General features: G+C 35.3%; 1 protein-coding gene across 2 annotated transcripts in view; it reads right to left on the bottom strand.

Moving 5' to 3' along the window:
• daam1a (dishevelled associated activator of morphogenesis 1a) overlaps positions 1 to 14,137 on the bottom strand; it is a 129,338-nt gene that overhangs the window by 48,280 nt on the left and 66,921 nt on the right. For both annotated transcript variants that reach the window (XM_056476467.1, XM_056476468.1), the window contains exons 2-4: positions 13,466 to 13,698; positions 5,902 to 5,991; positions 1,022 to 1,093 (exon numbers count right to left, since the gene is read on the bottom strand). In XM_056476467.1, coding sequence (XP_056332442.1) covers positions 1,022 to 1,093; positions 5,902 to 5,991; positions 13,466 to 13,651 — 348 coding nt within the window. In that variant the 5' untranslated portion in view covers positions 13,652 to 13,698. The remainder of the gene's footprint in view (positions 1 to 1,021; positions 1,094 to 5,901; positions 5,992 to 13,465; positions 13,699 to 14,137) is intronic.

The raw sequence follows: 14,137 nt of genomic DNA, 5'->3' as shown, positions 1-14,137 counted from the left end.
AACCAAAAACAAACCTATAAAAAATTAAATCAATAAACTATAAACAAACAAATAAATAAATAAATAAATTTAACAGTAAACAAACAGCAAAGAAAACAGTAAACAAACTGACATAAATAAATAAATTAGTTAATTAATTAATAAACCAAAAACAAACAAAGAAAATAACAAAAATCCAAAACAAATAAATAAATCAAATAAATAAATAAAACTATTTAATTAATTAACAAATCAAACAAAAAATAAATAAAATGAATAATCCAAAACAAACAAATAAATAAATCAAATAAATAAATAAACTGAAAACAAAACAAACTAATAACTTAATAAATAAACAATTTAATTAATTAACAAACTAAACAAAAAAATAAATAATAATCCAAAACAAACAAAAAAATAAATAAAATTAATTAAATTAACCAAGCAAAACAAACAAAAATAAATAAACAATCGAAAACAAACAAATATATTTAATAATCCAAAACAAACAAATAAATTAAATAAATAAATAAACAAATTATTTAACAAACAAAAACACAATTAAATAATTAACCAAAACAAAAACAAATAAATAAATATAAAAGTAAACAAAACAGCAAACAAACTGACTTAACTTATTTAATTAAAAAACAAACAAACAAAAAAATAATAAATAAAAGAACCTAAATCAAAGAAATAAATTAAATAAATCAGTCAAAAACAAATTAACAAAATAAATAAATAATCAGAATTTTTTGAACCAATTATACTAAATGAAAAGTGTGTCAGCATCAGGAATTTATAGCTTAAGCCGTAATCTCTGTTTTGATGAGCATCAGCGCTCTTTGCCCCATGAAATATTTACAGTTGTTTCCCGCCCGATAAACACCTACATCCCCAACAGCTTCCTCAAGAGCAACACATGGGAGTTTAATGACCTCCTCTTGACTAAGAGTCTCTTATATCCTCAGGGTAAAGACGGAAATTAGCGCGGCCAGCAAAGTGTTCAGTGTTTGCTGTCTGGTCTGTTTGTCATACTTACAGCAGCCATAGAATTGATCTGATCGATGTAGAATTCAGGCCAGCTGGTCGCCCCTTTATTCTCTTCCTGTTCCTATGAGGGAGAAAAAAATTATATAAGCATGAAAATACATGGTAAATGTAATTTTAATGTAATTGCAAGTGTCTGACACATAAACATAATTTCCTCATGACTATTTCTTTTCTTCCATGGGACACAAATAATAAAATTTTACCTTCTGTCTGTTATCTTTAAATTTGTAGAAAATTTAACCACAAACTTAAAGTCAGTGGGGTCTGGATATCATATACATTGCATGGCCAAAACAATACATTTAATTTAATATAAATATATATATATATATATATATATATATATATATATATATATATATATATATATATATATATATATATATATATATATATATATATATATATATATATATATATATATATATATATATATATATATATATATGTATATATATAAAATCCAAAACAAACAAATAAATTAAATGAATAAATAAACCAAAAACAAAACAAATAACTTAATAAATAAACAATTTAATTAATTAACAAACCAAACAAAAAAAATTATAAAATAAATAATCCAAAACAAACAAATAAATAAATAAAATTAAATAAATTAACCAAACAAAACAAACAAAATAATAAATTTAATAAACTAAAAACGAACAAATACATTGACTAATCCAAAACAAACAAATAAATAAAATGTATTAATTAATAAACCAAAAACGAACAAAAATAAATAACCAATTTAAAACAAACAAATAAATGTTTTATATATATATATATAGTTATTTAATTATTTTTATTATTGGTTTATTTTATTTTTTGTTGGTGTGAATGCATCTACAAAACATGCTTAATCAAGACATACTTAAAGTTGTTTTTTTATTCAGCACCACAGCATTTTATTCCATTTAATCAAAACAGTTTTGCATAACCCTGCAGAAACGCTTCCACCAAACCTGTGTGTCTGAGAAGAATGAGTATTCAGTGTTCCCCCAGCTCAATAAAACACTGAATACAGCCTGTGGGCCAGCTACACCTGCGAGACCTGAATCAAACACACTCTGAGCAACACATGGAACCACGACCGTGCAGAATAATGAGTGCTAAAACTACTGTCAAGATGTTGAGGCCAAAGTACTTGCGACCGTCTGCTACGAACTATTTGTGTTCATGATACCTATAACGAGAACTTTCTCACCCTTCTCCTTGGTCTCAAGCTATACTTTTATTAATCTCCAAGCGCCCACGGTGTAAAATAGTTGAGTTAAATTGTATAATTGCAGATTGCGGTTATAAAACAATGGGTGGGACTTGTTAAATAAGATTCCTGGAAGCGTATAGGCTCACGCGGTGCACGAAACCCCCCAAAACAAGTCCAATTCCCAACTCCAAACTTACCCTGGCCAGCACAAGTCAATGTGGAACAGAAAGAGCGAGCAGCTGCTGTATTATAGACACTTGAGCGCAGTGCTAAACACTGTGGCATTGTTTCCCGACCCCGGCCTTTGTATTGGGAGCTTTAAAGAGTCAGTTACTCTGGGAAAAGGCATGTTTTGGAGCAAGTTGGAGCCTTTAACACTCTGCCAGAGACATTGACTCAACGCTGCCAGAGGAGACGTGCTGAAGCTCAGAGTCTTGAGGCTGTTTTCAGGTAACAAGCAGCATGTCAGACGAGGAGTCAGCGGTGGACATCACACATGCACGCACAGAATATGCAGGGCAGGATGTTATTGTGTGTGTGCGTGTGTGGAGAGCAGAGGTTTGATGAGCTGAAGAACACTGCAGTAAGCAGAGATCTGTGCTGTGTGAAGGATCACATGAAAACTGTCTGACTGATGATTGCTGTTTAATATTCCAATCAGAATCCGTCTGTCTATTCATTCGTCCATTTATCATCCATCCATCCATAAACCCATCTATCCATCTGCCTATCCATCCACCCATCCATCCAACCAATCTCTTTCTCTCTCCCTTCATCCATCTGTCCTTCCATCCATCAATCTCTTTCTCTCTTTATCCATCTGTCTTCCAACCATCTCTCACTTTTTCCATCCATCCATCCCTCGTTCTCTCCCTATGCATCCATTTATATATTCATCCATCCATCCATAAATCCATCTATCTCTCTACATCCATCTATCCATCCATCTCTTTTTCTCTCTTCACCCATCTGTCCATCCATCAATCCATTCATCTTTCTCTCTTCATCCATCCCTCACTCTTTTTATCCATCCATCCATCCATCCATCCATCCATATTTCTCTCCCTATCCATCCATTTATATTTTCATCCATCCATCCATCTCTCTCTCTTCATCCATCTGTCCATCCATCCATCTATCCATCCACCCATCTCTTTCTCTCTTCATCCATCTGTCTATCCATCCATCCCTCTCTCTCTCTCCATCGATCTATATCCATCCATCCATGTTTCTTTCTCTATCTGTCCGTCCATCCATCCATCTTTTTCTCTTCATCCATCGGTCCATCCATCCATTTCTCATTCTATCTATACATCCATTCATCTCTCTCCATCCATCCATCCATCCATCTTTCTCTTTTCATCCATCTATGTATCTCTCTCTCCAACCATCCATCTCTTTCACTTTATCCATCTGTCCATCCATCCGTCCGTCTCTTTCTCTTCATCCATCCATCCATCCATCTTTCTCTCTCTTTCTCTCTCTCCATCCATCTTTCTCTCTCAATCCATCTATTTCTCTCTAATCATACATCTAATCCACCCACCTCTCTCTATCCACTCATCCATCCATCTCTCTCACTCCAACCATGTCCATCCATCTCTCTCTCTATTCATCCATCCATCCATCGACCTGTCCGTCTCTGTCTGTCAGAGAAACTGATCGATCTATCTATCTCTTTTTATCCATTCATCTCTCTCTCCATTCATCCATCTGTCTCTATCTCTCTCTCCATCCATCAGTTTCTCTCTCCATCAACACATCTGTATCTCTCTCCCCATCTATTCATCCATCCATCCATCTGCCTATCATCCATCAATCTATCCATTCATCTCGCACTCCATCTATCCACGCATCCGTCTATCTATCATCATCCATGCATCCATCCATCTATCTATGCATCTATCTATCCATCTGTGTATCCATCCATGTATCCGTCTATCTACCATTCATCCATCTGTTTATCTTTTCATCCATTGACTTGCTTGCCTAGCAAGTACGTATGTAGGTTTGTAAGTAGGTAAGTAAGTAAATAAGTAGGTAGGTAAGTAAGTAAGTAAATAGGTAAATAGGTAAGTAGGTAAACAAGTAGATGGGTAAGTAAGTAAGAAGGTAAATAGGTAAGTAGGTAAACAAGTATGAGGGTAAGTAAGTAAGTAGTACAAGGGTAAGTGGGTAAATAAGTAGGTAGGTTAAGTAAGTAGTTAAGCAAGTAAATAGGTAAGTAAGTAAGTAGGTGGGTAAGTACTGTAAGTAAGTAGGTAAACAAGTAGAAGGGTAAGTAAGTAGGTAAATAGGTAAGTAGGTAAACAAGCAGGTAGGTAGGTAAGTAGACAAGTAAGTAAATAAATAAGTGGGTAGGTAAGTAAGTAAATAGGTAAATAGGTAAGTTACCCAAATAAGTATTTGGCTAAGTAAGCAGGTAGGTAAGTATTTAAGTAGGTAAATAGAAAAGTACATAAATAAGTAGGTGGGTAAGTAGGTAAGTAAGTAGGTAACCAAGTAGGTAATTAGGAAAGTAAGTAAACAAGAAGGTGGGTAAGTAAGTAGGTAAATAGGTAAGTAGGTAAACAAGTAGGTGGGTAAGTAAGTACTGTTGGTAAATAGGGAAGTAGGTAAATAGGTAAGTAAGTAGGTAAGTGAGTAAGTAGGTGGGCAAGTAAGTAAGTCGGTAAATCTGTAAGTAGGTAAACAAGTAGGTATAAGTAAGAAGGTAAATAGGTAAACAAGTAGGAGGGTAATTAGGTACATAGGTAAGTAGGTAAATAAGTAGGTAGGTTAAGTAAGTAGTTAAGTAAGTAATTGGGTAAGTAAGTAAGTGGGTGGGTAAGAACTGTAAGTAAGTAAGTAAGTAAGTAGGTAAGTAAGTAAGTGGGTAAATAAGTAGGTAGGTAAGTAAGTAAGTGCTTTATAATTATTTTAGTGTTTTACATTTCTATGATTTTCTTTTCTTTTGGGCATATGTTATTACAAGTTCATCTAAATTATCGTGTGTTTGCTTAATCTATGTTTATTCAATGTGATTTTATTATAGTTTCCATTTTTAGGTTAACAGATATGACAGACATAACCCATAAAAAGATTTAAGGAAAATAAAAACCCTGAAATTTCATCTCCACCAGTGTATTGGTTAACAAAGCTTTGATCCGTCACAGCCATAAATGTTTGCTTTTTTATACGTGTATATAATATAAGTGCTTTAGAGGACAGAGGGTCAGCAGCTGAAGACTGAACCCCCGGTGTGAAGTGACCAGGTAAACGCTCATGATCTCTGCTTCTCTCATGCTCTTTATTCCCCTGGGCGTAAAAAAAAGAGTCTCCATTAAATGTGGCTCTACAGAGTGTGACAGGACAGCCTGGGTTCTGTTACCTCTCACTCCTCAGACCCAAATCACACGTACTGTGAAAATAAACCCTCGCACTCAACACCACTTCATTGTCCCGGAGCCAAGCATGTGCTCCAACGGCACCGTTTACATTGCATCCTTTTTTGGGTGTACAATATGACTAAGAAATATTCATTCATTTGCATTTAGCTGCTCAGTTTCAGACTGCAGACTCCACTGGAAACAGAGCTGTTTTGGGAATGGTTAAAGTCAGGTAATGCTTTTTGACATGGTCTTGCATTAAAAAAAAAAAAAGTTTATTGCTGATCTTACCTTTTTCTTGCTACAGTAGATTTGCCATTTCTTCTCGGCAGGCAGGGCAAACATGGCTGCTCTATGTTTCTCTGTGAGATCCAGCTCATCCTGTTGAAGAAAGAGACAAAAAGTGAGGTTTAAAGATAAGGTATAGAAAAATAAATAAATAATTAAATAAAATAAAATAAAAAATAAAATAAAATAAAATATTGATTAAAATGTAAAATAAAATATAATATAAAATATAATAATAATCAAATAAAATATATAATAAAAATAAAAAGATAAAATAAAAAATGAATAAAATAATAAAAAATAATCAAATAAATTAAATAAACTAAAATAATAAAAATATAATAAAATAAAAATATTAAATACAATATAATATAAAATATAATAAATTAAATTAAATATATAATAAAAAATAAAATATAAAAAGATGAAATCAAATAAAACATAAATAAAATAATAAAAATATAATAAAATTAAAATTAAATAAAATAATAAACATAATAAAATAAAATATAAAATTAAATAAAAGATATAATAAAATATAATATAAATTATAAAAATAAACTAAAATAAAATATAAAATAAAACAAAAAATAAAATAAAATATAAAAAATACATATGTAAATTTTTTTTTAAATATTATACAATTAAATATAAAATAAAATAAATAAAAAAAAATTAAAATAAAATAAAAAAACTAAATAAAATATAATATAATATATAATTAATTAGATTTTAATAAATTAACAAATTGACATAAAATAAATACCTTTCAAAGTGGATTCATTGCATAAAAATGTGTTTCATGTAGGTTAATGTATAAAAAAATAAAAAAATAAATAATAAATTATATGAAAATATATAAATATATATAATTGTTTGGTAAATAAACTAATCGACATTAAATAAATACTTTACAAAGTGTAAAAATTGCATAAAAATATGTTGTATGTATGAAAATGCATACAAATTTGAATGTACATTAAATAAACTACAAACATAAAACTTTGAATATGTGCATGTATACATTCATAAATGTGATCTAATATGCAAAGCATTTTAATTACAAAACAATTGTGTATTTAAATGTTTTTAAAATAAATCTGGAACAAATAATGCGCTGCCTAAAATACAGATGTAATAGTATCATACTTAACTTTATCTGTACTTATTAAATGACATAAAATAATAAGTGATCATGCTAAATGTTAAAGTATTTTAATAATGTAGAAGTACAGTTATTGCTAGGAAATGGGTAGAGATTAACCGTGTGCAAAACAGCAGAAAAGTGGTTTAAACCACAATTAATTTGTATTTTGGAAATGTAAAATTTCATGAAATGATTGTTCCATGTTTTAAATATGCACACACACACACGCACACACAATATATATAGCATATCCAATATTTGGTTTGGCAGTGACACACACACACCCAGCCACGAGGCCTGACAAAACCAACATGACTGAAAGTCTGACATCAGCCTCTGGATATCGCTGACCCTCAAGCGGAGGTTAATTTCCCACAATTCCGTGTGTGAGAGAGAGCCCTTGTTTCCTCGTGGCAAGAAAAGATTTAGTCATGTAAACCATCAATTAATGCCTGCACACTCCTGTGACCTCCGCACATTCCCATGATGCACTTCTGCAGCGAGCTGGTCCTATTCAGTCCAGATGTTCAGGCACAAGATAATTAACATCATGTGAGACACACACACACAGGTCCCAGGACCACTTTAACAGGCTGCATAAGGAAATAATGAGGATAAAAAGAATGAAAAATACAGGGAAATCGTATAATCCAACTCGTAAGTACTGATGTATATTTGAGCAGAGATTCCAGAGCGAGAACATCACATCCAGACACCACATCTACAGCGGAGGCAGGCAGGTCACAATCTGATCTTCTCCAGATCAGCCGCTCTTACAGTACGTTCTCTCTCTTTCGGTCTCTGTGGAATAAACCTGAAACAGGATTTTCTTCTGCTAGGCTTCACGTGGACTAAAAGCCATTTGGATAGAAGTAGCTTTCATACACTAAACCTAACTAGGGAAGATGCAATAAGTGATGAATGGATACCTTCAAGCAGTGTATTTTACATCCTCTAAAATGACGTACTGTATATGCTAGTCAGAGATGTATAGTAACAAAGTAGAACTACTTCACTACTGTACTTAAGTACTAAAAGGCTGTATCTGTACTCTGCTGGAGTATTGTTTTATACTCCTAATTCCAATTTTACTTCAGTACATATTTTCGATGAGTTTAATACTTTTACTCTGATAGATTGTTAATGTGCTGCATCGTTACTTGTTACCAGGGGCGTTGCTAGATCCAATTTACTGGGGGACGTGCCCCAGTAAAAAATGCCAGTGCCCCAGTAAATGCTTTGAGATATGATTTACATGCAAGTGTATTTATTAAGAGTGGTAATTCCAGAATAAAGACGTTCTTCTCTATGTGCAACCGAACCAACGCTGGTGAAAGCAATGTGTTTAATCAAGAAGCAAACTGGCTCATCTCCGTGTGTGCGCAGAGAACCCGTGCGGCTCTTCTACCGGTGTGAGTCCCGGTAGTTAATATGCACGCCAAAAAAACTTGCTGCTCGCGCACCGCTCATGCGTTGTAAAACCAGCGTAACAGCCTTTTTTTGTTTTGCAAGTCGACAAAACTAAAGTTTAAACAATATGATGGTGATCTTACTAAGTAGGGGTGTCAAAATTAATCGTTTCTTCGGTGCACCGCAATGCAGACGCGGACAATTCGGTATCGGTTCAGTAATAATCATAACCGGTTATTATGTACTGATGTCATTTACCTCATATGCGCTCTGTCGTGAGGGAGGTGAGCGCGGGTATTTACAACACTACAGGCGCCAACCACTTTCACTGTGTGTGCGTTTTCTGGAAAGTCTTTCAATGGCACTCACAGCAGAAGCCCATATTTCTCTGCGATTGAGGGAATGAAAGTACTCCATTTCTCTCTCTCTCTCACTGTGGCCCATTTCACCTGCTGGTGTGACCTTTCCTCTCGGCTGATGGCGTGACTTTTCCTCTCAGCTGCTGGCGTGACTTTTCCTGCCCTCTCTTTTCCTCTCGTCTGTATGCATTCCCGCGGCTGTACCTGAGCATTGTCGCGGCACCCGACCAGATTTCATGCAGCGTGGGAATAAATTTCCGAATAAAAGCGCAGGAGCGCTCGGTAACTCTGGTGTAACTTTAACAGGAGTGGGCGGTCTCACAATATCCCCCCCCCCCCAAGCGGAGTAACTGTGCGTTTACACCAAAAGCGGTGAGAGCGCTGTCTGCTTTCAACTCCGGTGGCGAGAGCATCAAAATTCGCTACATTGATCTTGTATTTAAAGGAGCCATTGCAGCATATCAGTTACATTCCTGCATAAAACATGCTTTCTAGCGTGAAAATGTTGAGCACTTCTTATCAAATTTATATAACAATGGAAGATCAAGTTGCGTGTGGTGTGGCTTTGCTCCACTTAATTATCCAATGTGTCCATATGTTTCAAATATCCATAAGCAGCAATACTGTTTTGTACTGTCACATGAGATTCGAGCGTTTATAAAGATAATTACATATACCATTAATGCACATCAGTAACTCGCCAGTAACTTATTTAATGCATGTTCCTGTAAGAAAGCATTGTAAATAATTGAAAATCCAGTGACCGCAATCATCAAACCCCTGGGAACAACTGTGGTCGGAACCAAAGTTCACAGGTCTGTGTTCTATAAAAAAAAAAAAAAAATAAATAAAAAAATAAATAAAAAAATAAATAAATAAATAAATAAATAAATAAATAAATAAATAAATATATATATATATATATATATATATATATATATATATATATATATATATATATATATATATATATATATATATATATATATTTATTTATTTTTATTTTTTATTAATTTTTATTTTTTCCTGAATTTTTTTTATTTGTGCTTACGGTTTGTTGCTCTAGAGAAAAACCAAGTGTTTTATTTCTGAATACTTAAAAAGTAATTTGAATAAATTTTGGAGTAAGTCAGGATCTTTTCAGTTTCTTTTTTAAATGAACACTCACTGAATTTTAGCAGTAAGAAGCTACGATACAGATAATTGAGCTGAAGTTTGTTTACAAAATTAAATCGCAAATCAAATCGCAATATCTGTCAAAAAAAAAATTCCGCAATTAGATATTTCCCAAATCGCACAGCTCTAGTGTAAAGAGACCTATCTTAGTCCAAAACTGTTGGATATTATAGTTCAGCATTGACTTTATTAAATGGACTGCTTTCCAACCCTAAATGGACAAAATCACAAGCCTGTTAGAAACATTTCCCTGTTAAATCAAGTTAACAGGACACTGACTAAGGACTCAGCCGTGGCTCACTGTGAGTTCTCAAAGTCTCAGCAGGGGACAGGCTGGGTAAGAGACAGAGTCTGGCGCATACAAGTCATCCATGAGCCCATCTGTGCCAGATGCCTGCTGGTCACGCGCTGGTGGGCATGAGGCATACAAACCTTCGCCAACTTGATTGAGTCTGCAGAGCTAATGAGCGGACATGCATTGTCTAACATACTCTTTACTGGACCATTAGCAGGGAATGCTCGGATTCCCCATATTATGGAATCCAAGACAAGCTCTGATTCACTCCACAAATGGAGGAATGATAGAGCAAAGCAGTGTTTAACTGAAGGACAGGCATTTTTGCTTTAAATATTCAGATGGGATTATTGTGAATGAATCCACTTAACAGGCTCTGTTTGTGATTTTTGGCCATGTGGGCTTGCGTGTTTATGAACTCTGTTCATGTGCATGTTCTCATCATGGGATACAAAGACAACGTTCTCTCTGTTTTAATAAGTTATCCTTAACAAGCCTGCCAATATAATGTTTGACAAAACCATAGGTCAAATTTGACTTTCAAAGTGGCTCTTGTTTAAAGATCTACAGTATCAGGCAACAAGAGAAAGCTGGCTAAAATATTTAACAAAAAAATAGACTACCAGAGGTGATGCATCTATCGATCCATCCATCTATCTTTATCCACTCATTAGTGAATCCCTCCATTTATATGTGCATCTAATAGTCCATTATGCTATTTTTAATATCTGATCATATGGTTTGCGTATTTAGAAGCTACTTTTTGTCTTTACAAAAACTGATCATGGGATATAAAAACAAGTTTCCCTCTGTTTTAATAAGTTATCCTTAACATGCCTCCCAATATAATAATTGACAAAACTTTATGTCCAAATATCTACAGCATCAGGCAAGAAAAGAAAGCTTTAAAAAAATAAATTGTGAACCCAAAGAAACACAATGCTCCATCCACCTACACATCCACCCATCTATCCATGTACCTCCGGACCATCTGTAGTTTTACCCTTCCATTCATTCAGTCATCTTTTCATCCTGCCATCTACCCATTCCATTCATCCATTTACCATTCCATTCACTCACCTCTCCATCATCTTTCCATCCACCCATCCATTTATACCACTCATCCATCCATCCATGTCATCTATTAAATTATATATCCATACATCTATAAAATCATGTTCATCCATCCATCTGTCCATCCATCCATCCATTCGACCCATCCACTTTCTTATCTACCATCTTTCCATCCATCCATCGTCCACCTATATATCCATCCACCCCATCTATTAAATTGTATTTCCATCCATTTATAAATCATCTGTTCATCCATTTATCCATCTATTCATTTATTTTTTCACACAGTACCCCATAATGACAATGTGAAAAAAGATTTTTTTTTTACCTGTTGCAAATTTATTAAAAATAGAAAACCTGAAAAATCACATGTACATCAGTATTCAGAGCCTTTGCTCAATACTTTGTAGATGCACCTTTGGCAGCAATTACAGCCTCAAGTCTTTTTGAAAATGATGCCACAAGCTAGGCACACCTGTCTTTGGGAATTTTTGCCCATTCCACTTTGCAGTACCTCTGAAGCTCTATCAGGTTGGATTGGAAGCGACGGTGTACAGCCATTTTCAGATCTCTCCAGAGATGTTCAATAGGATTTAGATCTGGGCTCTGGCTTGGCCACTCAAGGACATTCACTGAGTTATTTTGAAGCCACTCTATAGATATTTTAGCGGTGTGCTTTGGGTCATTGTCCTGCTGGAAGATGAATCGTCGCCCCAGTCTGAGGTCAAGAGCACTCTGAAGCAGGTTTTCATTCAGGATGTCTCTGTACATTGCTGCATTCATCTTTCCCTCTATCCTGACTAGTCTTCCAGTTCCTGCTGCTGAAAAATATCCCCACAGCATGATGCTGCCACCACCATGCTTCACTGTGGATGGTATTAGCCTGGTGATGAGCGGTGCCTGGTTTTCTCCAAACGTAACGCCTGGAATTCACACCAAAGAGTTCAATTTTAGTCTCATCAGACCAGAGAATTCTGTTTCTTATGGTTTAAGAGTCCTTCAAATGCCTTTTGGCAAATTCCAGGTGGGGAGGGTCTTCCGTCTGGCCACTCTACCATACAGACCTGATTGGTGGATTGCTGCACACATGGTTGTCCCTCTGAAAGGTTCTACTCTCTCCATAGAAGAACGCGGGAGCTCAGACTGAGTGACCATCGGGTTATTGATCACCTCCCGGATTAAGGCCCTTCTCTCCCGATCACTCAGCTTAGATGGCCGGCCAGCTCTAGGAAGAGTCCTGGTGGTTCCAAACATCTTCCACTTACGGATGATGGAGGCCACTGTGCTCATTGGGACTTTCAGGGTAGCAGAAATTTTCTGTAACCTTCCCCAGCCTTGTGCCTCGAGACTATCCTGTCTCGGAGGTCTACAGACAATTCCTTTGTCTTCTTGCTTGGTTTGTGCTTTGACATGCACTGTCAACCCTGGGACCTTCTATAGACAGGTGTATACCTTTTCAAATCATGTCCAATTAACTGAATTAACCACAGGTGAACTCCAATTAAGCTGCTGAAACATCTCAAGAATGATCAGTGGAAACACAATGTACCTGAGCTGAATTTAGAGCTTCACGGCAAAGGCTGTGAACACTTATGTACATGTGATTTTTCAGGTTTTTTATTTTTAGTAAATTTGCAAAAATTTCAACAACAACAAAAAAAATCACATTGTCATTTTGGGGTATTGTGTGTAGAATTTTGAGGAAATAAATGAATTTAATCCATTTTGGACTAAAGCTGTAATAAAATAATGTGGAAAAAGTGAAGCGCTATGAATACTTTCTGGATGCACTGCATCTACCCATCCATACATTTATCCATCCATCCAATCTATTAAATTATATATCCATCCATGTAGAAATTATGTTCATCCATCCATCCATACATGTATTTATCTATCAAATTCACCAGATCTACCCATCTATCATCTTTCTATCCATCAACCTAGTCATTCATCTACCCATACAATCATCCATCTTCCCACTAAACTATTCCCAAACTTCTATTCAATTACACCCACCCATCCAACCACCCATCCAGTTCAAGTTATAGAAAAATAAGTAAAACAAAAGAACGTAAACAATTGGAGTCATGATACAGCACGTACCACCAGTTCAGTGAACATAAGATCCAGCTCCTCAGTGGGGGGCATTGGCAGGGTGGGCTCCATGGCCTGCAGTGTAAAGTTGCTGCCATGACGGAGACTGTAGGTGATTTCGGGATGATTGCTCCCTTTTAGACAGCAGCAGAGGAATGACAGGCCCCGACCTCCTCGCTTACGTGGGGCCATCATGGCCAGAGGCCCACCAGTCAAATGTGTCTTGCTTGAGCTATGACCCCCTGTCCAAGAAAAAAAAAAAAGAGAGGAAATGAGAAGGGGTGACATCAAAGCTACAAATAAAAAAGACACTAGGAATCAGTTAAGCTCACTGTTTTGGGTTAAGTTGCATCCCAGCACAACCATGCACATTTTCTGAATAACACAGCATGAAACTGTACCATCACCCTGGGCTATTTGCAGCTTTATGTAACATTTGATATATTGAAACTAAAACGTTAATGTACTGTAGGAATGCAACAATGAACTGATTTTACTATTAACCGCACTTTAATTCTTCGTAAAGGCTTCTCAACACCGCGTTTCTCCATGGAATAAAACTCCTGCAACTAAGCAAAGTTATGCCAACTGTGCTAGCTAAAGTTCTGAGCTTGTACATCGAGGCTAATACGAACGCACACTGGATTAACTATGGCTGAGGCTATTAACTTTGAGATGTTC

Source organism: Danio aesculapii, chromosome 17 (genome assembly GCF_903798145.1).
Source record: "Danio aesculapii chromosome 17, fDanAes4.1, whole genome shotgun sequence".
Lineage (NCBI taxonomy): Eukaryota > Metazoa > Chordata > Actinopteri > Cypriniformes > Danionidae > Danio > Danio aesculapii.
This window is presented reverse-complemented; position numbering and strand designations above follow the sequence as displayed.